Source organism: Lachnellula hyalina, assembly GCF_007821495.1.
Source record: "Lachnellula hyalina strain CBS 185.66 chromosome Unknown contig00006, whole genome shotgun sequence".
Lineage (NCBI taxonomy): Eukaryota > Fungi > Ascomycota > Leotiomycetes > Helotiales > Lachnaceae > Lachnellula > Lachnellula hyalina.
The window spans coordinates 132,855-155,427 of NW_022157120.1; the positions used below are offsets into that span (position 1 = coordinate 132,855).

A 22,573-nucleotide genomic window follows, 5' to 3' on the forward strand; every position below is an offset into this window, starting at 1 on the left:
TATGGTAGATAAAAATCTGCACCCACATAACTTTTAATGTCCTGGCACATTTCAAATCGGAGCTTTCCCCCCATATCTAGCATAAGTAGCATAGGGCCTATTGTAGAGAAGGCCGTTAAATACCATACGAGATAGGTAGGTAGCTTGTGCTTGTGTTACCTCGTCATCCTCTCAACCTACAAATTGTGAGGGGCAAGCTTGGGAAATTCAATTGTACAACTGAAAAACTATACTTAAACAGAAATAACATCTTTAACAACGATTACCTTAAACAAGCGTACTCCTTCTCAACTTCACGTTTCCCCAAGAATTACTAAATTCGGCCTTTATGATGTTTAATAGGGGCTCGCTAGCTCCTAGCTTACTAAGCGGATTCACCTCGATGATGGCTCCGCTCTGCTCCACATATCCCACGTTTACAATCTCGAGTTCACAACACACCAATGCGGTATATTCAAATTCCTCGTGCGATATCCCAATCTAGCAAGCCTGCTCGCAACAAGACATTTGTACCCAGAACATTCGCAAGAGGATTTAGAATGACTACTCCACTTTTGAAAGAGCCGAGACGCTTCGCTCCGCTGAAGGAAGGGGTTGTGAATACTAGCGGGGCGCCGAAGTTGAAGGGTATTGTGTTTGATGTTGATGGGACTTTGTGGTGAGTTCTAATGCAGTCATTCGTATTTTTTTTATGATTTTTCATAGTGGGAAGTACCTATTTGACTAGGTCAAGTGATCATGATTGAAGGCGAAATGGCTTGAGTTTTTTGATTCTGGAGAGATTTGAAGTTCCTAGAGTTTAGTAGCTCCCTGGATAGAGCTGAGATTGGGAGTTTGGGCAAATCCCGTTTTGCTTTGTTCGGCTGCCTAGTACTTGTTCGAACTCCTTTTAGTATCCGCTAGTTCTCTCAGTTCTGCGTCGGGATATGCTTTGCTTTACAAAATCATAAGTTGCTCTTTCCCAGCAAATACTCTATGTGCTCTCCGAGAAGTTCAAAATTTTGGGCATCCGAGATCCTAATACCTGTTCAGCCGAAGTCAACAATCTGAAGCAAAGAGACTCCTGTGAAAATGTTCTACTGGATTTGAGACATTCTAACTACCCCCTCCAGCGTCCAGCAAAACTACATGTTCGGCCAAATGCGCTCTGCCCTCAACATCACCAAAGCCACCGACATCCTCGACCACTGCCACTCTCTCCCCCCAGCCGAATGCGAAGAAGCCCTCGAAAAGATCCGCAACGTCGAGCGCGAAGCCATGGTGCTTCAAGAAGCGCAGCCGGGTCTTGTCCCTTTGATGACCTATTTAGAATCCAAGAATTTACCCAAGGGTATCTGTACACGGAACTTCGAAACACCGGTTAACCATTTGCTGAGCAAGTTTCTGGAGGGGAAGACATTTAGTCCGATTGTAACGAGGGATTTCCGGCCGCCAAAGCCAAGTCCAGAGGGGATCTTGTTTATTGCGAAAACCTGGGGGTTCGTGGGAGATGACGGAAAGGGCCTAGGCGAAGAGTTGATTATGGTTGGGTGAGTTGAAATCTAAGATTAGAAGATGGCATTACTGACCAATTTTTCGTGATTCTATTGATGACATGACCGCCGGATATAGAGCTGGTGCTGCGACGGTCCTGCTTGTGAATGAGATGAACGCTCATCTTGCGACGCATGAGCATACAGATCTCGTTATCTCGAGGTTAGACGAACTGATTGAGATCTTGGAAAAGGGATTCGTAGGGCGCATTGCTAGGGGAGATGAGGATGATGATTTGAAGGGCCGCGCAGAGGGTGTGTTGCGGGACGGAAAGGGAGAGGAGTAGCGCAGCGATATCAACGTAGACGATAAGATGGAATCGGCATTCAGCCAAGTGTTTATTTATCTAAATATGGCCAAAACAACGCTACATCCTCGCTTTGCAAGCCAACAATGCATTTGCATGATTAACAGTATTCTCCTGATCCTGAAAATGGCTTCGAGGCTACCAACAACAACTTCATATCCAACAATCTTCGAACTACACATAAAGGCTTGCACAGATGAGACGCCGACAGATGCTTCAAGATGCTAGTACGGTCAACGTATAGAATCACACAAAGATGATATACGAGACATGCTAGTATTGCTGGCCATTGCCGCTTGGGTATCCTCCCGCACCGTACAAGCTGTTTCCAAAAGTTGCTTGTCTCCGACTCTCCTTCTTGACATCAAGATCACTGATCTCTTTATTTGGAACAGGAGGCGGTGGAAGAGGCCCAGCGGGTGGCGCAGGTCGCATTGGCAGAGATGCGGTGCTGAAAGTGACGGCACCGGCGCTTGATGGTCCGTTACTTCCACTACGGTCGGGGGCATTCATAGTTGTCATTTTCGGTATTGAGGATGAGGTTTGAGTCCTGGGAGGGAGGCCGGGATGGGCAGAGACAGAGGTACCAGATGCACGGCCCAGGCTCATTGAACCGTTCTTCGTAGGTGACCTGCTGCTATCACCATATGGCGGAGATGCCAAGCCGGAACGCACATCAGCTCCTCCGATGGGAATATCGCCCGATGTGGGTGTGGGCAAAGAGTACTCCGCTGAATTGGGCCCCGCAGTAGGCGAGTCAACTGAGCGAAGGAGCTTCTCCGTCGAGGGTGATAGTTGAGGGGCGAGATGGGATTTACGGTTATCTCTCTCCATCATACTCACAGCCCATTGCCTCAGATCTACAGGAGTACGTTTAGCGGCTTGAACAAAAGGCTCACGTTCCTACTCAAATATATCAGCACTTTGAAGAATAATTTATCTACAGAAGGGGTACTTACATAGAGCTCCGCCGGTGTGGGTCGGTCTTCAGGTCCCTTTGCCATACACTTCTGAATCATGTCCTCGAGAATTGATGGAAAAGCTTCACTCTTGGGAAGCTTCGGCGCTGGCTCATAGACAATTTGTTGTAACAGATCCAGGATACCCGCTGGGGCTCCGTCCCCGTCCGACAATTGCTCGCTAGCATCAAAGGGGAATTTTCCAATAGCTAATTCCATAATAGAGAGTCCAAAACTCCATACGTCAGACTTCACGGTATATTTCTGGCCTTGGATTCGCTCGGGGGCCATGTATGTCGATGTACCGACGAAGGTATCCGCAACGGAGTTTACTAGCTCCCCTGAGACCCCAAAATCGCACAGTTTTATCTGTCCTCTTGAGTTTACCAATATATTGGAGGGTTTGATGTCTCTGTGCATGATGTGATGGTTCGTGTACAGATAAGTTAGTCCGCCGAGGGTGGCCTCTGCGATCTTTCCCAATACATCGACTCGGACGGGCCCGAATTGCCTGGAGACCCAGTCCAAGGACCTAACAACGCTCTTAGCAGGGAATTATATCCAACTGCGGACACATACATACCCTACATCCATATATTCCATACACATAATAACATCGCTGTTTTCGCTCAAGAATGCCCCATAGAAGTTGACTATATAGTCCGAGCTGGTATTGTGCATAATTTGCAGTTCTCGAACTATCCGACGACGCATTTCGGTTTTGGCTTCGACGTGTATAACCTAGAGAAGTCAGACCAGTTGGAAGCGACTTCTCGTAACATAATACCGTACCTTCCTCGCCATGACAGTGTTGGTGGCTACATGTCGAACTTTACTGACAGTCCCTCCATTACCATGACCAAGTTCTTTTAGGACCGCAAGGTCTTCCTTCTTCAAGTCTAATTTATATTCGATCCCAATCTCTAGTTGTGCGGTTTGTCTACTAGCATCGTGCTTTTCTCCGCCTGGCATCTGGAGATCGCTTTCCGAGGGCTGGACAGCTCTAGCTGCGGGCTTTGCTAAAGCGAGCTGGTAGGCAAAGAGAGAGTCAGTTTGGTATTCTAAAAGCTATTACGGCGGACGCGGAAAGAAACGTAACAAGAGAGAACAAAACATGTCGTTTCATGATGCATAATACGAGATGAAGATGTCTCAGGAGCAGCAGACGAAGAATTCAAGGAATCGAGTATCTTACGCCCTTCACATTCTTCCTCTTTAATGTCCGGACAGCTCCAATACTGCCGCTGTCTGCCATGTTGAAGAGTTCAACTATCTGGTCGGTAGGCGCAGAGTTGATCAGCGGACGGTTGTTTTAAGCGCGGGGTGCGCAGCTCCTGAAAGTAAGCAATCCTCGAGGTATTTGGGCCAGCTATATCAAGAAATCGATACTTCGTCGGCTGTGTAAGGTTGCAAGACTCGATGTTCGTGGCATATGGCAAGGATGGTTACACTATTCTGTGAGGCGGTAGAGGTGCTGATGGTGGTTGACCTTGTGGGCGTTGGCGCTGTCCGACGCTATCCAACGAGGGGCAGAAATCAGATGCAACCAAACGGGAGGTTAGGCATGAACCGCACAGAGTTTTAAAGGATGGACGAAAGGGAAAGAGAGCAATTGTTTTCTTTTATTTATGTTTCTCTCTCAAAGGATTAGTCGGAACTTTTAAGGGGTCAATAATAGTTAGCCCATCGCATGGACTTCGTTACAAATAGCGACGTCTCATCTTTGGGGGTCTCTTTTGCAATTATCTGGTGATCCATCCAGCTCCCAGGCACGTTCACTTGCATCAGGTACACATCCACATCAGCGCAGACTCAGGGATGATCCGAGCCTTGGCTTCCCTTTCCCTTCCTTTCACTGGACTGGCTGCTTTGTTGGCAGGAACAGGAGAAAGGAGAAAGTTGCTTTGTCCGATAATACTAAGAGACATGCAGACACCAAATCTATTATTGAAATAGCTCCTCAGTCCCACTCGGGATCTAGTTCTAGTTCAAGTTCTAGATCCGTTCCGTTTGCACAAGACGCCTGTCCTGTCCTGTTAAGAGCTGCGAGCGGTAAATGAAGGCAGTAAATCGAAACATTCATTTTTAGCCCCCAAACAAAGCCGGCATATACTAACCTATAATGGACTAGCGACAAGCTGGGCATCTTCAATTCTGGAGTTGAGTTCAAGACGCGACATTTTTTTTTGGCTGTCGGCGCAACTTATCATCCCTCTACCTAGCTGCCTAAAGCTGTCATACCTCTGCAATAATCCGCCACTTCTCCCATTGCCATCATCTCTTCCATCTTCACACAAAAACCAACAACCGCAAAGATGAGCATGCGAGACTTGATTCAAGGGGAGGCCGAGCTCGACGACGAGGAGAACGATGATTCTTTCGATGAAGACACCGGCGAAGTTCGCCCGCGCAAAGGAAAGCAAAATGGCCGGATTGATGATTCTAGTGAGGAGGAAGACGATGATGATGATGAGGAGGCAGCACGCGAGGTATGATGCGAGCATTCTACAAGTCTATAAGGCTATCTAACCAAACCTCCCACAGGTCCGCGAGGGATTCATCATCGACGACGAAGACGAAGAACCAGACGATCAAGAACGTGCGCGAAAGAAGAGAGAGCGCAGGAGAAAACGCCATCGTGAGGAGGAGGAAGCTGCCTTGGATGACGAAGATCTGGATCTCATTGGGGAGGCAAACCCTGAATGGGAGCGCAAAGCTGCAGCACAGGTACACATATTTAGGCATCGCTGACTGAGGAGTCGCTGACAGTTTTCTAGCCAAAGCTCAAGCGGCTGAAGCGTGGCCACCGGGACGATGATGACCAACCTGGAGAGCGTGGCCTGGACCAGATATTCTCTGATGACGAGGAACTAGATGCACCACATGAATACGAACGTTCATTTAATCGACCTGACCATCATAGGGTTGACGAATTCGCGGATTTCATCGAAGAAGATGAGCTGGAGGATGAAGATGAGCGCCAGCGGCACCAGGAGGAAATGGAAGTGGCCCGCCCACGCGAGAGAGGCTTTGTTGGTACCGGGGAAGCTTCTGGTCTAGATAAGGATGCCCTGGATGATATGGAAGCCATATTTGGTAATGGCGAAGACTACGATTGGGCCTTGGCATTGGAAGATGAGGAAGAGGCTCAACAGGCTGGGGAACACAATCTTGAACTTAAGCATGTGTTTGAGCCTTCACAACTGGCTGAGAAGCTTCTCACGGATGAGGACAATCAAATCCGCTGGGCAGATGAGCCTGAACGATTCCAATTGGACCGAATGCCTTACAAAAACCTTCAGATTACCGACGAGCAATTCAAAGAGGAGGCCCGCTGGATCACAAGTCTCATTTGGCCGAAGAAGCAGTTGCACAGCGAGTTGCATGTTCCTTTCACCAAGGCGATTGGTAAAGTTCTGGAGTTCTTCGTGGTGGATGAAGTTGAAGTTCCATACGTTTTTCAACATCGTAAAGACTACTTGATCCATGCCACAAGAAACAGATCTTATCAAAATGGCTCTGATGAACCCGAGGTCAATGTCACTGCCGAGAAACTTCTCAACCAAGACGATCTTTGGCGGATTCTGGAACTAGATTTGAAGTTTAGAGCTCTCATTGAAAAACGGAACGTCCTTGAAAGAACATACGACAATTTGAAGCTTGCTTCCGACATTCGCGACAAGATGGTCGAATCTATGCTTCCTGTCGCTGTCACCATGGAAGAACTCCAGGACATCCAAGATTACATATACTTTCAGTATTCAGCAGAGATTAAGGATTTTGCGGCTACGAATGGTGACGTGAAAGAAAAACGTCGCGCGGGGGGGAAGTCATCTCTCTTCGATCGCATTCGAAAAGGGAGAGCCTACCAGCTTGTCCAAGCCTACGGCATCACGCCAGATCAGGTCGCTCAAAATGCGTTGCGGGAGGGCCGGAAACAATATACTGAAGACGCTTCCAGCACTCCTATTGACTTCGCCGACTCCCTCACCTCCGACAGCGATTTTAATACTGGTGAGGCAGTATTACTTGCGGCCCGTCAAATGTTTGCCGAAGAACTCTTTATGAATCCTCGTATGCGAAAACACTTCCGTATGCACTACTACATGATGGGCGTGGTCGATTGCCGGAGGACTGACAAAGGCTTGCGGAAAATTGACGAGCAACACCCATACTATGAGCTAAAATACCTCAAAAATCAGACATTTGGTGATATCGCGAACAAACCCGAGATATTTCTCAAGATGCTCAAGGCCGAAGAGGAGGGCCTCATTGAAGTCAAGGTCTCTCTGCAAAATGAGAAGGAGTTCCGCAAAGCACTTTTCCAGGAATTCCAATCTGAAAACTACAGCGAGCTTGCGGATGCCTGGAACGATGAGCGCAGCAGGGTTCTTGATTTGGCGTTCGTCAAGCTAGAGCGTGTTATCACAAAAGGTGTCAAGGAAAGCATGCGAACAGAATGCCAAGATTCTATTCTCAAACTCTGCCGAGAGGAATATTCGAGGAAGCTCGACCAAGCTCCCTACAAACCAAAGGGCATGATACTTGGAACGATTCCTCGAGTACTCGCCTTGTCAAATGGCAATGGCGATCCAACCCGCGATGCTGTCTGCTGGGCCTGGGTGGAGGAAGACGGACGAGTACTAGAGAATGGCAAGTTCAACAACTTGACCAAAGATGAGAAGGCCAGAGCAGACTTCGTGGAACTGGTGCGGCGCAGGAAACCCGATGTTCTCGCAATCAGCGGCTTTTCCGTCGAGACACACCGACTCATCACAACTCTCAAAGACTTGGTAGAATCTCACGGATTAAGGGGCGCAGAATTTGAGGACAACGAAACTGGCGACGATATGAGCGAGCCCTTGGATGTTGTTGTGGTGAATGACGAAGTCGCTCGACTTTACAAGGACAGTACACGCGCTGCCATTGATCATCCAAATATTCCTCCACTCGCCAGATACTGTGTTGCATTGGCCAAGTATATGCAAAATCCAATGAAGGAATACGCGGCACTAGGGAAAGATGTGGTCTCCCTATTTTTCCATTCCTGCCAGCAACTTCTTCCCGTGGAGAAACTCCGCAAACAGCTTGAGACGGCCATGGTAGATATGGTCAACCTTTGCGGAGTCGATATCAACGAGGCAGTCGGCGATTCTTACACGGCCACACTTCTCCCATTTGTGTGCGGCCTCGGGCCCCGAAAGGCAACTGCTGTATTGAAGACGATCAATCAAAATGGCGGCATTGTTAATACTCGTGACGAGCTTGTGGGTGATCCCGACAGTCACAAACTGCCCGTTGTAGGACCCCGAGTCTGGAACAACTGTGCAAGTTTTCTGTCTATTGATTATGATAGCTCCAACGCCATGTCTGACTATCTCGACAATACTCGAGTGCATCCAGAAGATTACGAGTTGGGCCGGAAAATGGCTGCTGATGCGTTGGAGTTAGACGAGGAAGATGTCAAGGCCGAGGTCGATGAGGGTGGCCCTGGTGCAATTGTCCGCAAACTCATAAAGGATGATGAGCAGGAAAAGGTCAATGACCTGATTCTGGAAGAATATGCCGAGCAACTTGAAAGCAATTTTAACCAGCGCAAGCGTGCAACTCTCGAGACTATCCGTGCCGAGTTGCAACAGCCATACGAAGAACTTAGAAGGAACTTTGCTACACTTGAAGATGACGAGATATTTACAATGTTGACTGGAGAAACTGAAGAGTCTCTATGTGCAGGCATGATCGTACCGGTCAATATTCGAGTCGCGAAAGAAGATTTCATCATTGCAAAGCTGGACTCGGGCATCGAGGGCAGAGTCGAGCACCATGAGGGCTCAGACAAGGATATGCCCCCGCTCCTCAATACTTTGTTCTCCCACGGCCAGACTGCTCAAGCAAAAATTCTGGAGATCGACCGCCAGAAATTCAGCGCCCGCCTTTCTCTACGTGAATCTTTGTTGAGAATTCCATATAAGAGGAATCTCGAAATTGATCCTAGGATCTGGGATGTGTTACAAGAAGCCAAAGACAAGGAGGAGCTGCGAGAAAAAGACAAAGCGACTGGCCGGACTCAGCGAGTCGTCAAGCATCCCCTCTTCAGGCCTTTTAATTCTACACAAGCAGAAGAATATCTAGGATCACAAGCGCCTGGTGATGCTGTTATCCGACCCTCGTCAAAGGGCAATGATCATCTTGCTGTTACTTGGAAAGTTGCGGATGGTGTGTATCAGCACATCGATGTTCTGGAGCTCCAGAAAGACAACGAATTCTCTGTGGGGCGGACCCTTCGTATTGGTGGCAAGTACACCTACAGTGATCTGGACGAATTGATCGTGGACCATGTGAAGGCTATGGCCAAGAAGGTTGATGAGATGATGCAACATGACAAGTACCAATCTGGTAGCAGGGCCGACACAGGTATGTCAACATGCATTTGTGAGAAATGTAGCACTACTAACTATAAATTAGAAAAATGGTTGACTACTTACACCGAAGCCAACCCAAAGAGGTCTGTCTACGCTTTCTGCTTGGATACCAAACATCCTGGATATTTCTATCTTTGCTTCAAAGCTGGGCAGCAGGCTAGAGTCAATGCATGGCCAGTGCGAGTAGTCCCGAATGCCTTTGAATTGATGAAGAGCCCCTACCCGGACATGAAAGCTCTGTGCAACGGATTTAAGTTGCGGCATATGAGTGAGGTGAGCAGGCCACGCTAGACGAAACATCACTTGGGTCGAAAAGAATACTGGATCTGGGGAGTTATTGAGGCTGGATTTGGGATGAGCCTGTCATATTGTGTATAAAAATGAGAAACTACTGGGGGCATACTTGGAGGGGAAATTGACGTGGGCGAATGCTCTCCAAGCACCCGGCCGCCTAGAGCTAAAACTACAATCCATAGTAATCAAGCAATACTTGGCAATAAGCATGACATACTTGGAAATGCCGGCAGTTTTTGTTTAGCACACTGACTAAGACTGTGACTGCTGATTTCTGATTGCTGAGTGGTGAAGTAAGTTGCTGAGGTGAGTCGTAGGCAACTTAGAGGATCCTGCGTAGCATGTTCCCAACCCAACCGGCCGGTAGCAGCCGCAGAGACTTATTTACGGAGTCCGCAGGGTTCGCAGGGTTCGCAGGGTACTGTAACAAGACACAGCCTGAAGCGGCTTGGTGTTGTTTCTTGCGTACGTTAACACCACGTCCACGTCTTCTTTCTGTGCCGTAATCCTTCTGAGGTAAGATTACTTGGTAGATGGTCCTTTCGTCGCAGATTTCCCCAGATTCTTTACGCTTCTTTTGACGTCTTTTTCTTTGAAAATCAAATCAGAATCAAAAACAATCCTTGTGTTTACGCTGTTCGTTTCGCCAGCCTTCTATGACTCTGCACACGCCAATTTAGACCAAGGAGCTACTTACGTAGGCATCGCAAGCTCTCCGGACCAACGTCATTCAGCCCCGAGTAAACAAAACCCCCCGAATAAAACCTCTTCGATTATTATTTAGTCCTCCGTACCGAGTTGTTGTACCAGATACAGACTACATGAAAGGCATCCCAGCCACGGTCTCCCCGCTAGTACCTGACAACCGCGATCTCGAGCATCCTGTGAGGCTTGAATGCGCCAGCAGTTCCTGAACGAATTACCGGCGCAATGGCTGGGTTAGAGCAATTGGAGATTCACAGCAAGGTATGCGATTTGGCGATTGACTCCACTGCGAAGAAACATTGAACTGATGCGATTAGTCGTATATTGTCCGTTGGGTGAAGGTAGAGGAAGGGCATACCATTTCCTGGAGTGTTCAGCCACACAAGAAGTCCATGTATGAAATCTCATTGAACACCCAAGTACGCCATTGACCATTTGACAGAAACTTTGGGATATTCAAGCACCCTGGTACAGGCAATTTGGCAACGCCTGGTGGAACACCACAGTATCCTGCCCTCGATGATGCCTCTCTCCAACAAGTTGATGACAAGTCCTCACGACGGCCTTCGAATACGCGAAACGATGCATCTACAGCTCAAGAACAACTTAAGGCAAAGGGCTTCATAGCGATACAATGGTACGGCAAATGCGAAGCGGACAAGGTATCTATGGGGACCTACGCAGTAAGCCCGGGGCAGGGAGGAATGTATGGCTTGGTATTCGACAATACGTTTTCAAAGGCAATTTCAAAGACAGCTACCTTCGTCCTCCTCACATACCCTTCGAATGCGCCTCCACATTCAACGCATCATCTGCAAGGCGCCTTAGGTGCAGCTCTCAAGAACCAAAGTCCGAAACTCTCGGCGACAGCCTCGGACTCCGTGGACAGTCTACAGAGTCATTTAGCACATGGAAACAGTGGTAGCAGGGGCAATTCAGTAATGGGTCGAACCGAGAGCCACGATACATTGGCAACCTACCATGTAGGCGCTCTCCAGAAGCGTCGGCGGAAGCGGGGTCAAGGCTATGCAAGACGGTTCTTTTCGTTGGATTTTGCTTCCTGCACATTGTCATACTATTATAGTCGAAACTCGTCTGCTCTTAGAGGAGCTATACCCTTGAGTTTAGCTGCAATAGCAGCTGATGAGAGGCGAAGGGAGATCAGTATCGATTCTGGGGCAGAGGTGTGGCATCTCAGGGCCGGAAATTTGAAGGATTTCCAAGATTGGACCAAGGCTCTCGAAAGAGCCAGCAATGCTGCACGGGGCGTCAAAACAGATTCAAATACTCCGGCAGGCGAATCCCGCTTGAGACCACTTGGAACGCAAGCTCCACCTTCAAGTGCAGCAGAGGAACGAGAGTGGGAACAAGTGGAAGCCCTGGTGAGCAGAATTGTTGGTACTCGCGACGCTGTTCGGAGGTTATCAAAAGATACCGCTCCAAAAGACACAGCTACAGGGTCGAGGAGGAGTCATTATGGATTAGGGGTGCTTAATGGTGTAAGTGCAAGTGCAAATGCAAGCCCTTCAACCGGAGATGAAGGGGGCGATTACTTTGGAGCATCTCAAGTTCAGGAAAAGAGACCTTTTTGGAAGAGAAAGCCTAGCACACCTACGACCCCCCAGATGATCCAGCGTGGTATCTCATCACAGCTTGCAGTCCCGGTTCCCGCAACTGCTACCACGATCTCTGCAAATGGCTCGCCATCTCCACAAAGGTCCAGAAGTTCCCATGAAGAGATAAGCATGCATGATCACTGCGCTTCGTTGCTCAATGATTTGGATGCTGTCTTGGCTGATTTCAAAACCTTACTTACAAACAGTAAGCGCCGTCGAATGCCTGCTCCCACGTTTGAGTCACGAGCTAGCATTGATTCCACTTCAACGGGCGAGTTCTTTGACGCAGAAAATGGAGATCCGGATCGTTCGGTCGTAATAATTGGTCGTCAGAGCGAGGAAGATACTCAACCTTCCGAAGCGGACGATGGATTTGACGCAACAGATGCGTCCTCATTGTCATCCGCGGAAGATGACAACGCTCACGTCAGTGGTGCCGCTGGGCTGTTTCCCGCAAAACCAAAATCGTTGGACCCTCTTCCTATCCCTATTCTTGTTAAACGCCGCAAAGTTATCCCTCCTGCCACTGTCTTGCCACCGAGTCTAATAGGCTTCCTACGAAAAAATGTAGGCAAAGATCTCACCACACTGAGTATGCCTGTCAGTGCAAATGAACCATTATCTCTCCTACAACGCACGGCTGAACAGCTTGAGTATGCTCAATTATTAGATACAGCATCGTCGCATAAGAACGCTGACTACCGGTTACTCCACGTTACCGCATTTGCAATCTCTCAACTTAGCGCGAATCGGGCTAAAGAACGAGCAATCCGGAAACCCTTCAATCCCATGCTTGGCGAGACATTTGAGTTATTAAGAACCGAAAAGGAAGTACCAGGCGGATTCAGAGTACTCGTAGAAAAAATCTCTCATCGTCCAGTACGATTGGCCATTCAAGCCGATTCCGCTCACTGGTCCTTAAGCCAAAGTCCAGCACCGACGCAAAAATTCTGGGGAAAGAGCGCGGAGCTCATCACCGAAGGCCGCGTACGAATTTCACTACGTCTAGCAGACGGGAGCGACGAGCTCTATAGCTGGAATGTCGCCACTGCCTTCTTACGTAATATAGTCATGGGCGAGAAATACGTAGAGCCGGTTGGCACCATGACCGTCACGAACGAAAGCACAGGAGCCAAAGCAACCATCGAATTCAAGCAAAAAGGCATGTTCAGCGGTCGCAGTGAAGACGTACAAGTCGATACGTACGGACCAGATGGAGGACACACTGGATTCGGCCTGACTGGAACCTGGACCACGCACCTCAAGATGAGCGAGCCGGACAAAAAGTCAGGAGCGGAAATCTGGCGCGCTGGTGAACTTGTTGAGAATTTCGCGCAGAGATATGGTCTTACGACTTTTGCGGCTGGGCTTAATGAAATCACGGAGCTGGAGAAGGGCAAGCTGCCGCCGACGGACTGTAGGTTGAGGCCTGATCAGCGGGCTGCTGAGAATGGGGATCTCGATGATGCGGAGGAGCTGAAGGCGAGACTAGAAGAAGGCCAGCGTGCTAGACGGAAAGAACAGGAGGCCAAGGACGAGGTGCATATACCGCGCTGGTTCGTCAAGGTCGACGGCGGTGATGATGGGGAGGAGGTATGGAAGTTGAAAGGTGGGAAAGACGGGTATTGGGAGGAGAGGGCGAAGGGATCTTGGACGGGCATAGAGAACATACTTGCTGTTTGATTAGGGATGAAATATATGTGTTGTATGATACTAAGCGTTTTATGGATTTGCTTTGTTGGTGGGGTTTGTGTGGATGGAAACACTGGGGATTAGATAGAAAAAATATGGGCATAGGGCTTTCTTGGTATAGACAGCGGTTTGGCATACGGCGAATTTAACTTCATCGAAATACCTCTTGCAGCTGTAGACTTTTCCTGTCTGTTCTTACGAGTACATGTATGTTCATCAGCACCACTATTATTCTCTTTCCTTCAGAATCAAGTTGCGATTATTCAGAAGAAGCTCGATCAAAAGTCGCTATTCCGAAGAACGGCTTCGTCACCAAGCCATTTGTAAGTTAAGTATTTTTTAGCTCCTGCGACAAATACCCAGGAGAACCGAGTAGTGTTTGGAATTACTCCAAATTAGGCACTTCCCTAGATAATTATGAGAAGTCTCATTTGAGGCCGGAAATATAACGTTTTAATTTGCCAATCAACATTGTGTACTACAAGAATCACGGCGTTCTGTTTCCAAAGCTTATGACTCTGAGCGAGTACTGCCTTAGTATTGCAGAAGTACAACTTTATGCTTTCAAAATCAAACCTCAAACCAATTGTAAGTATCTACGCCAGTTTACCACCTTTCTAAACTTTGTCTACCTCTTCACCTAAACTCGCTTGAATATCCAAGCCTTCCATTATGAACCCGTGCCCTGTGCATGGCGTACCTGGTTATATCCCAGAAGAGCGGAAGCTGCCAAATCGCAAGCTGGATCCAGAACGGAAGAGCAGCAAAGCACCTCAATGAATAGCGGTCATATTATGAGGGGAGGCCGTAAAACACTATAGGACAGCTAATAACACAAGGGGGTGAACTTCATTAGGTCCTGCGTGTGACTTGGCTTTCAATATGTGAATCACACCATGAATAAGCACAGCTTCAGTCACTAGGTATGAAAGGTATATATGTTTCACTTGTTTCCATGTCTTCCGATTCTCTCGCCATGTACAACTCAAGACATAATTCCCCCACCCAACCCCGCCTAAAGACTAGCTCTTGAAGAACAAACGATGGCCAGGAGCGACAGCAACAGTGACAGCGGCTCCCCAAAACGCAAACCACCAACCCCTCACGAGAAGAAATGGAACCGTCCAACTAGACCCTCGAAACACGACAAAGGCTTCGTTCCACCCGCACCAACCATAGCCCCAGCCTGGACACAGAGTGTGAAAAACAGCCTCAACAACTTCAACGCCAATAAAGAGGAGAAGAAACACAGACTCATCGAGGGGCTCCGCCATGACAACGAAATGAAGAATATCTTCGACGCTAAAGCTAGGAAGGAAAGGAAGGACAGGAAGGCGACAGAAGCGGCGAATAGAGCGGTTATATGGGCAGCTAAAGAGAGGAATGAACAGCAGGGGTTTGTTGTGGCCCAAGAGGATTATAGGGTGGACAATCCTGATCATTTCTCTAAAGAAAAAGATAGGAAAAAGGATGATAAGAAGCTGAAGAAGCTGAGAGAACAGTGGTTCGGGCGAGGAGGGCAGGGTTCTGGTCCTGGAAGAGCTATGGCTCCAGGTGGAAATCAGGACTTGAGACAACAGGCGTCGTTAAACCTTGCACAGATGTCTGGGGCACTGCCCGTCAGTGCTGAAGAGGCAGCGCAGAGCGGACAGTCAGAAAGGGGGAGAGACGCTGCCGGTCAAGCTGGATATGCGGGTCCTAGTCAAAGACAAGGTGGGCCTTCCTATGTTACTGTTGGAGGACCTGGGGGAAGCGTAAGGTCGGCAGGTAGTAGGAACCAGGCACCTGCCGGTCAAGGAAGCCATCCCAGACCAAGCCGCCAAAGCCAAGAGGAAGTCGGGGGCAGCTTCCGCGGCCCATCTACAGCTCCAAGCCAGCAGCGTAGACCAAGTGCTGGCGCCAGCGAACAACAAAGGGCTTCTAAATCTTCTAATACTAGGTTATCTCAACTCAATATGCAAAAGGCAACACAGGCAACAGCTGGGGGCGTGAGAGGGAGCGCCAGCCCCAGTAATACGGCAGAGCAAAGGAAAATCGAACAACACAGTAAGGACACTGCATCAAGTGCACAATCATCACGGAACACAGTAAGAAGCAACCAGACCGCCAATTACAAAATCGGGAACATGGCCAGAACAATTGTCGAAGGCTTGGTACCTGGAATGCCTACTGGGCGCGTATCAACCGCAGCTCGCCCTACGCCAGCACGAAACGATAATTCTATGTCTACTACGGTGGCTTCGTCGTCACCGACGAAGATGGCGCCTACGGAAGCCTATAAAATGGGAAATATGGCCAGAACCGTTGTCGAGGGCTTGGTGCCTGGGATGCCTACTGCGCGATAATCAAACGCAGCTCGCCCTATGCCAGCACGAATGCCTGCAACCATTGCATCATCGTCACCAACGAAGGTGTCTGCGCCTACGGCAGCGTGTGAAATGGGGAATATGGCGAGGACTGTGGTGGAGGGACTAGCGGCGAAGAGCATGCCTCCCGCTCACTTGAGGAGACCAACTGCCGCGGCATCAGGATCCAGAAAGGAGGGGAGGTTGGCTGCTCCTGAGGATACACATGGGAGCTTGCCTCCGGGCTGGGAGGCCAAGAAAAAATGCACAAGGAGTGGCGCACTATGTCGACAAGAACACAAGTAGTACGCACTGGAATCCTCCCCACCCCTCCCAACGATAGCCAAGATGTAGGTGTTTTGTTTCCCTTGTCTTCTTTTACCTCGTTATTTTTGGGCTTCCAATAACTTGAGAGCATATATCAACGGACGATGAATTTAAGAATACACAGAACATATAGAATTAGGTAGCACTGGGACATATTTTGTCACTTAACAACGTAGTTTTCAAATGCTTGTATGCTCCCCTGAACTCCTGGGGCCTGGCTCTTCCTATGCTGTTAACATCGAGCTTCGATCCCACCCCTACTGATCGTCAAATACTTAACGCCTTTATAAGGTTTGACCCCTTCTCCAATTCCACGACTCTTTTTGGTATCGATGACCACACTCTCGACTTTGATTCCACTAGCCAGCCAGCCCTTTACGGAGAAGCTGACTGCTGCAGAGCTAGGCATGAGGATTTTGTTCTGGGCAACCTTACGTGCATTGCTTGTCTCATCCACCTTTAAGGGTTCCTTTTCGGATTCTGCTGGTGTGCTTTGATATGTATCTTCATCATAATCATATCTTCCGTCGAGTCTGAAGCCATTACTTTCGAAATCTTCATCGTCAACAAGAGGGCCAGCAACGGTACAGCGCAAGGTTGCTCCTCCAGTAACGGCTTCCTTAGCTGGGATGTGCCATTCTAAATTCTCTCCCCCGGGGTTGTAGGTAGTGTCACCTCTGCTGGCTCTCATTTCTGACAGGTTTCTTACATCTGTTGGTAGAGGTATCGTGACTACGAGATCCTCCAGTGTTGGGGTTGAGGAGGTACCAGGTTGTGCCCCAAAACCACCGCGACCTCCAAGTTGGTTGCTGCTCCTTGAAGACAGAGCCGAGGAAGACGAATTGCCTTGACCAGAGACTTTGGTAATGAACAGTCTAACTTCAAAGTCAGACCCTGTTGGGCCTAGACCAGTCTTTACCTCAACCTGGACCGGCAATTTCAAATTTGATGCGTTTGTGCTGCCGACGTGCCCGTTCTGAAAAGGAAGTAAATCAACTTCATAGCCAGCTAATATGAAGCGTCCGTCAGGTGGTACGAAGCTCATTTCTCCAGGCTTTTCCTTCCACCTAGCTAATCGCACACATGGATGGAAAACGGGGAGCTGCATGACACTGTTGATATTCTGCTTTCCAGATGGTGATGAAATATTCAATAATAAGTCTGGAACCCCTGATATTTTGGACGTGAAAGCAATCGTTCCATTGGCAAAAGCAGCTAGGGGTCGTCCAGAAGGAGCAAGTGTGACGGACAAAGTCTCTACAATATCCACATAGAGCTCATTAGAAGTATGGCGTACGTTTGCCCTTCGCCAAGGTAGTGCTGGGGTATTTGCTGCTAGTGATCCTGTTGAAGATATTGCAGACATATTTGAACTCGAGGGTGCAGAAGCAAAGCCTGTTTTCCTGTAACAGAATCGTTAATGACTTTCCTCCCTTCTGAAGTGCAGATATAACATACCCAGGAATATTGATTCCTCCCAACAGCTTGTTGAGCCATCCCTCAACCTCTACCACATCTCTCAGCGCATTTGGCTCAGTTGTACTCACAGCCCCAGCATCGCACATCTCATTTAGAAGCTGGGCTACTACATCATAACTGCTCTCCACTTTGTGTGCCAATAATGGGGACCCGACAAATTCCTCTAGTACATCTATGATTCTGTGTAGGAATTCGAGAGCAAGGAGGGGCTCAATCTCGGAGGAGGATGTGAGGAGGAATAGAAGGTTGGAATGGATGAGACTAAAGACCAGTGTAGGAGGGGAGGTGTTCGGCAAGTATATGAAGCTCGGCCGCGGTTGTGCATGGCTCATGTATAGAGGGAGGAGTTGAGGAGCTGAGAGGGGGCGCCCCGTGTAAATATGGGAGAGAATTGGGCGGCTGGCACGGAGTGAAACAGTCAGTTACGGAGCTGTTGGAAGGGATACATCACGTACTTGTGCTCATCATAGATGTGTAAAGCCTCCACGGCGCCACTCATGGTCAGTATCCAGGTGTTATCGATTCATTTGAAGTTAAATGTGGAGGAGGGGTGTGTTGAAGTAGTTAACGTGGGGCAGTCCAAGCGGCCGAAAGTCAGAGCACTTCCGCGTCGACGCGCGCAGAGCTTCTTTTCGCGAACACCATTTTGTCGTCGACAACAAATAAGCGTTCATTGAAACTTTGACAAGCAAGAGGGCTGGAACACGGAAGATATTCGAAGTTTATTTCTCCCCAAGGTTATGGCAGGTCCCGTTATTCCCACTGTGCGGCAGCTCGACCGGCCGGAACCTTTACAAGATGTGCTCGCAAAAGACAGAGCAGATGATTGTCTGCCATGCAGAGTAATAGGTTAGAATGCCTCCCATATGTTCAATTACTCGCTGATTTTGGACTTAGGAGCTTCTGCCTTCATTGCACTAGGTGGTTATACGTATTTCTCAGGCCATGCTCAACTCAATACTCAACAGGCAAAAATCCTTGCGAGCAAGAGCATGTTCGGGATAAAAAGTCGACAAGCAGGCATCACCAGCATTGCCGTGACTCTTGCAGGAATGGGTTTCTGGAGAATGGTTAATTAGAGAGGCCCCACACAGCTTTGAAATGGGTCATTGGCAGAGTTTATTGTATTTGAATAGTAAGTAATTTGTTGATTATTCTCGTAATAAACACATCTAATATAACTATATGCAGCACTGTATATTTTTTTCACCACTCTCCCCTCCAATATCTCCCCTTGCAAGATCCAACCTTGCTCGGATCCCTTAATATTGTTGCCTCTGACCAAGGGAGCCCGTATCCGATACCGAATACAACATCGCTGCTCATGGCAAAGATAATTAATACGGCAATAGCTGGAATCACAAAGCTATGCTCCAAGTAACTATTATAATCGTCCATCGAAATCGGGGGCTGACTTCCCACCTGGTACGATCATTTCGACATCATACTCTTCCTTGCCCTTCCAGTGGCACCTTTTGAGGGAGACAAGCACCGACAGTAGGATGCCAAAGGGTTTCTTTCGGAGTTTGGGACACGTTGAATGAGGCTTTCATCCACAACGGAGTGAGGATACCTAGTGCTGCCGCAACTGAGGATGCTCCGTGGTAGCGTGTTATGGGACCGTCCTCGCAGACAATGTCACGCACGAGTGGCATGAAACCTGGCACGGACCAACTCGTTCTCGACGAGGCTTACTAGTAATCAAGATTTACCTAGAGCATTTATAAGCTTAAAGACTTGTTTCCAAAGTGTAGTGGAGAATTACAGGTCTTATTCTTCATCTAGCCTAAATAAACATCTATGGAGTGACGATATAAATCAAATAATGGCATACAACGCGTGGTTAACTACAAAACCCAATGCAACATGTATACAAATACAAACCAATGTTCTAGGTATACAAATTTATGGACCTTGATTCGTGAAAGGGAGAGGAGAGTTTCCATTTTGGGACTAGACTCAGAATGGAGGGCGGTCAGTCGTCGCGGCAGAAATTTATTTCTATCTGGAAAAAAAGTTCACGATTAGGTTCACGGCGTTTAAATCCCCAAGGAGAAACATTTCCACGATCGCACAATGGCCAAGGAAATTCAAACCAAGAAGCGCAAGGGTAAGTTGATAGCTATATACTGCTAGGCAATTCGTCGCATTACTAATTGTGCAATAGCTTCTGTGCCTGAGAGCGGGGCTGAGAAGATCAAGAAGGTCAAGAAGGTCGACGCACAGGCAGTTCCCGCGAAGAAGCGGAAGGGTGAGTGCAATACTCGAAAATGAGGAGCAAAATCCTTGCTGACAATTTTAATCTACAGCTACCGATGATGTCGCTGTCCCTGAGGTGAAAAAGACAAAGGTTGCACCAAGCTCATCGAAGCCCAAAGTTGAACAACCCGCCAAAGCCAACCCCGCCAAAAAGGCTATCACATCGGAGAAGGTTGAGAAGAAAGCCAATGGCGACGCCAAATCCTCCAAAGCCACCAAGAAAGGCACTTCGTCTTCGAAAAAGATCGTATCCGAGCCAAAGACGAAGGAGCCTGAGCCAGTTCAGTCGGACGACGCTGACGAGGATGAAGTTGAGGATGAGGATGAGGGCGATGCTTCCGAGGTTGATGACCAAACAGAGGCTCTTCTCAAGGGGTTTGAGAGTGACGGAGATGATGATGCCGAAAACCAAGAGGGTCTACCAGCTGGCCAAGAAGTTCCCAAGCTCACAAAGAGTCAGAAGAAGAAGCTCAAGAAAGGCACGCAATCAGGCACGTCCGATAAGCCAGGAGTGGTCTACATTGGACGCATACCTCACGGTTTCTATGAGCATGAGATGCGAGAGTACTTTAAGCAATTCGGAACCATTCTTAAGCTTCGCCTATCCCGTAATCGCAAGACCGGAGCCAGTAAGCATTTTGCTTTCGTTCAATTCGAGTCCGCTACTGTCGCAGATATCGTCGCAAAGACCATGGACAACTATCTGTTGTTTGGTCACATTCTCAAGGTCAAGGTCATCCCAGATGAGCAGGTGCCTGCAGATCTTTTCAAGGGTGCCAACAAGCGATTCAAAAAGGTGCCATGGAACCAGATTGAGGGCCGAAAGCTCAAGCAGGGTGCAACTGAAGAAGTATGGGGCAATCGGATTGAGGCAGAAGAGAAGAAGAGAGTCGAGAAAGCCGAAAAGCTGAAGCAGATTGGCTACGAGTTCGATGCCCCTAAGCTTAAGTCTGCCAAGGGTGTGTCGAAGCCCGCCGAAGTACCCACATTGATAGAGAAGGAGGATACCGAAGTCAAAGCTATTGAGGCTGCCCCTATTTCCATAGATTCAAGTAAGTCCAAAAAGAACAAGGCCACCATGGCTGTGACTAACGCACCGTAGCTGTCACAGAGGGGTCGAAAAAGGCGAAGAAAGTCAAGAAGAGCGAAGCTGCCAAAGCCGTTGAAGGTCCTGCCGACGTTCCCGTCTCTGAAGTGGTCAAGAAAGTTGTCAAAGTCAAGAAGGCCAAGACTGGTGATGTTGTGGAGGCTTCTGAGGTTAAAGTCAAAAAGAGCAAGGCTAGCGAGGTTGTCGAAGTTTCCGAGATCAGTGTTAAGAAGAATAACAAGAAGAGCAAGAAGGAAAAGGCTGTTTAAGTTTTGGTTGGCATTTGACGAACTATGAAAAACTCTCACAGAACAAATGCGCATTGCAGCGATCCGGCTCAGCAACGGTTGGTGTTATTTGCCATTGCAAGATGCAGACATGCATAGAGAATTAGCATGATTTACCGCTTAACATAAGCATAGCAATTCTCAATAATTTAGCAATATACCATTTAGATTCTAATCGTGATGTAGGTGCGCAGATGAGTTGTCTACCTCACGCCCTGTCAGTGTCCGCCTTGCAATTCCCTCGAATCAGGACACGAATAACCGCGTCAGCTATCTGCATGAATTTACACGCCACCTCTCTCCTATGGGCTTCCTCTGTCGAAAGTTTAGTATGAAGCAATGCAGCTCTCGTATGCTCTTCTCACCAGCTTGAGCGGTGCGGTATTGAAATTTCCTTCTCGGGGCTTGAATTGTGCGGCACACGCATGCACGACATATGATGCTGAGGCTGCCTCGGCGATGGAACTGGCAACCATGCCGTCGGCACCGCTCAAATAAGATATCACCATTTTCTCTCGGTGACTAAAACGGTAGTAACATTAGTGAGGCTACCATAGTCGCAGACATTTGGTCAACAACGTTCCACGTACCAGCCTGGTTTTGCCCAACTTTAACCCAAGTCATGAACAGTACGGGCACAAATAGTTGACTCAATCCTTTAGTAGATGGGTCAAGATGAAGTGTCCAAAGCTCCTTTCAACATCACAGCTAGTAGCGCATATTCTTCCGTCATCAGATGCCAGCATCTTCGCTCGCACATCATCAATATTCTTTTACACCCTGATTTTCGTTAAATGTCTCATTCATTTCAGGGGTCTTTAGACCTTCTCAACCTTCCTCATGCTCCAACATACAAACTATCGCGCCGTTCTGATTTATCTTTCCAGTGGGACCCTCCACTTGGAACACGAGAGCTAGCAAACTCTTTGGGTGTGAAGTATCCCTTCGAAGAAAGCCTCGAGAAGCAAATGCAATGTGCAATACTCGAGTTCATCGAATCAGAAAACCAAACTCGCCAGCCCCCAAATAGGACTTCGTCTAGCTTGTCCCCTCCTATGAATCGAACGAGTCCCGGCTCTACTTCGATCCCATCTAAGCCTTTCGAAAGCTTTGTCAATTCAATGACAACATGGAACGTCGTGACTGGAAAACCGGTAGAGCGAAAAAGTAGGAGGGCCAGTTATGATGGCAAGAAGCGCCGTAAAGTAGCTGCTGTTCGAAGACACGGGGCCTGCGGCTTCCATCGGAAGCAGAAAACAGA

At 48.3% G+C, this 22,573-nt stretch overlaps 7 protein-coding genes across 7 annotated transcripts; 5 read left to right on the plus strand and 2 right to left on the minus strand.

The window, feature by feature from the left end:
• Positions 1–539: 539 nt before the first annotated feature.
• On the plus strand, positions 540–1,819 carry YOR131C (putative uncharacterized hydrolase; the record flags this gene model as incomplete). The annotated part of the gene is made up of 3 exons (XM_031145563.1): positions 540–658; positions 1,113–1,529; positions 1,612–1,819. 3 exons carry the CDS (start codon positions 540–542, stop codon positions 1,817–1,819), a joined length of 744 nt encoding a protein of 247 aa, XP_031009284.1.
• Positions 1,820–2,113: 294 nt separating this feature from the next.
• FUZ7 (Dual specificity protein kinase) lies at positions 2,114–4,054 on the minus strand (the record flags this gene model as incomplete). The annotated part of the gene is made up of 5 exons (XM_031145564.1): positions 2,114–2,743; positions 2,800–3,331; positions 3,383–3,540; positions 3,592–3,828; positions 3,995–4,054. 5 exons carry the CDS (start codon positions 4,052–4,054, stop codon positions 2,114–2,116), a joined length of 1,617 nt encoding a protein of 538 aa, XP_031009299.1.
• Positions 4,055–5,114: 1,060 nt separating this feature from the next.
• SPT6 (Transcription elongation factor SPT6) lies at positions 5,115–9,512 on the plus strand (the record flags this gene model as incomplete). Its single annotated transcript, XM_031145565.1, has 4 exons — positions 5,115–5,288; positions 5,344–5,526; positions 5,577–9,213; positions 9,265–9,512. The coding sequence occupies 4 exons, from the start codon at positions 5,115–5,117 to the stop codon at positions 9,510–9,512; spliced, it is 4,242 nt and encodes a 1,413-aa protein (XP_031009300.1).
• A 933-nt stretch (positions 9,513–10,445) lies between these two features.
• Positions 10,446–13,519, plus strand: LHYA1_G000574 (Oxysterol-binding-like protein; the record flags this gene model as incomplete). The annotated part of the gene is made up of 3 exons (XM_031145566.1): positions 10,446–10,481; positions 10,538–10,614; positions 10,663–13,519. 3 exons carry the CDS (start codon positions 10,446–10,448, stop codon positions 13,517–13,519), a joined length of 2,970 nt encoding a protein of 989 aa, XP_031009301.1.
• A 2,913-nt stretch (positions 13,520–16,432) lies between these two features.
• On the minus strand, positions 16,433–18,178 carry apm3 (AP-3 complex subunit mu; the record flags this gene model as incomplete). The annotated part of the gene is made up of 3 exons (XM_031145567.1): positions 16,433–17,603; positions 17,659–18,078; positions 18,135–18,178. The coding sequence occupies 3 exons, from the start codon at positions 18,176–18,178 to the stop codon at positions 16,433–16,435; spliced, it is 1,635 nt and encodes a 544-aa protein (XP_031009302.1).
• Positions 18,179–18,419: 241 nt separating this feature from the next.
• LHYA1_G000576 (uncharacterized protein) lies at positions 18,420–18,758 on the plus strand (the record flags this gene model as incomplete). The annotated part of the gene is made up of 2 exons (XM_031145568.1): positions 18,420–18,528; positions 18,577–18,758. The coding sequence occupies 2 exons, from the start codon at positions 18,420–18,422 to the stop codon at positions 18,756–18,758; spliced, it is 291 nt and encodes a 96-aa protein (XP_031009303.1).
• Positions 18,759–19,755: 997 nt separating this feature from the next.
• Positions 19,756–21,294, plus strand: LHYA1_G000577 (putative RNA-binding protein; the record flags this gene model as incomplete). The annotated part of the gene is made up of 4 exons (XM_031145569.1): positions 19,756–19,789; positions 19,847–19,930; positions 19,989–20,990; positions 21,041–21,294. The coding sequence occupies 4 exons, from the start codon at positions 19,756–19,758 to the stop codon at positions 21,292–21,294; spliced, it is 1,374 nt and encodes a 457-aa protein (XP_031009304.1).
• Positions 21,295–22,573: the final 1,279 nt, after the last annotated feature.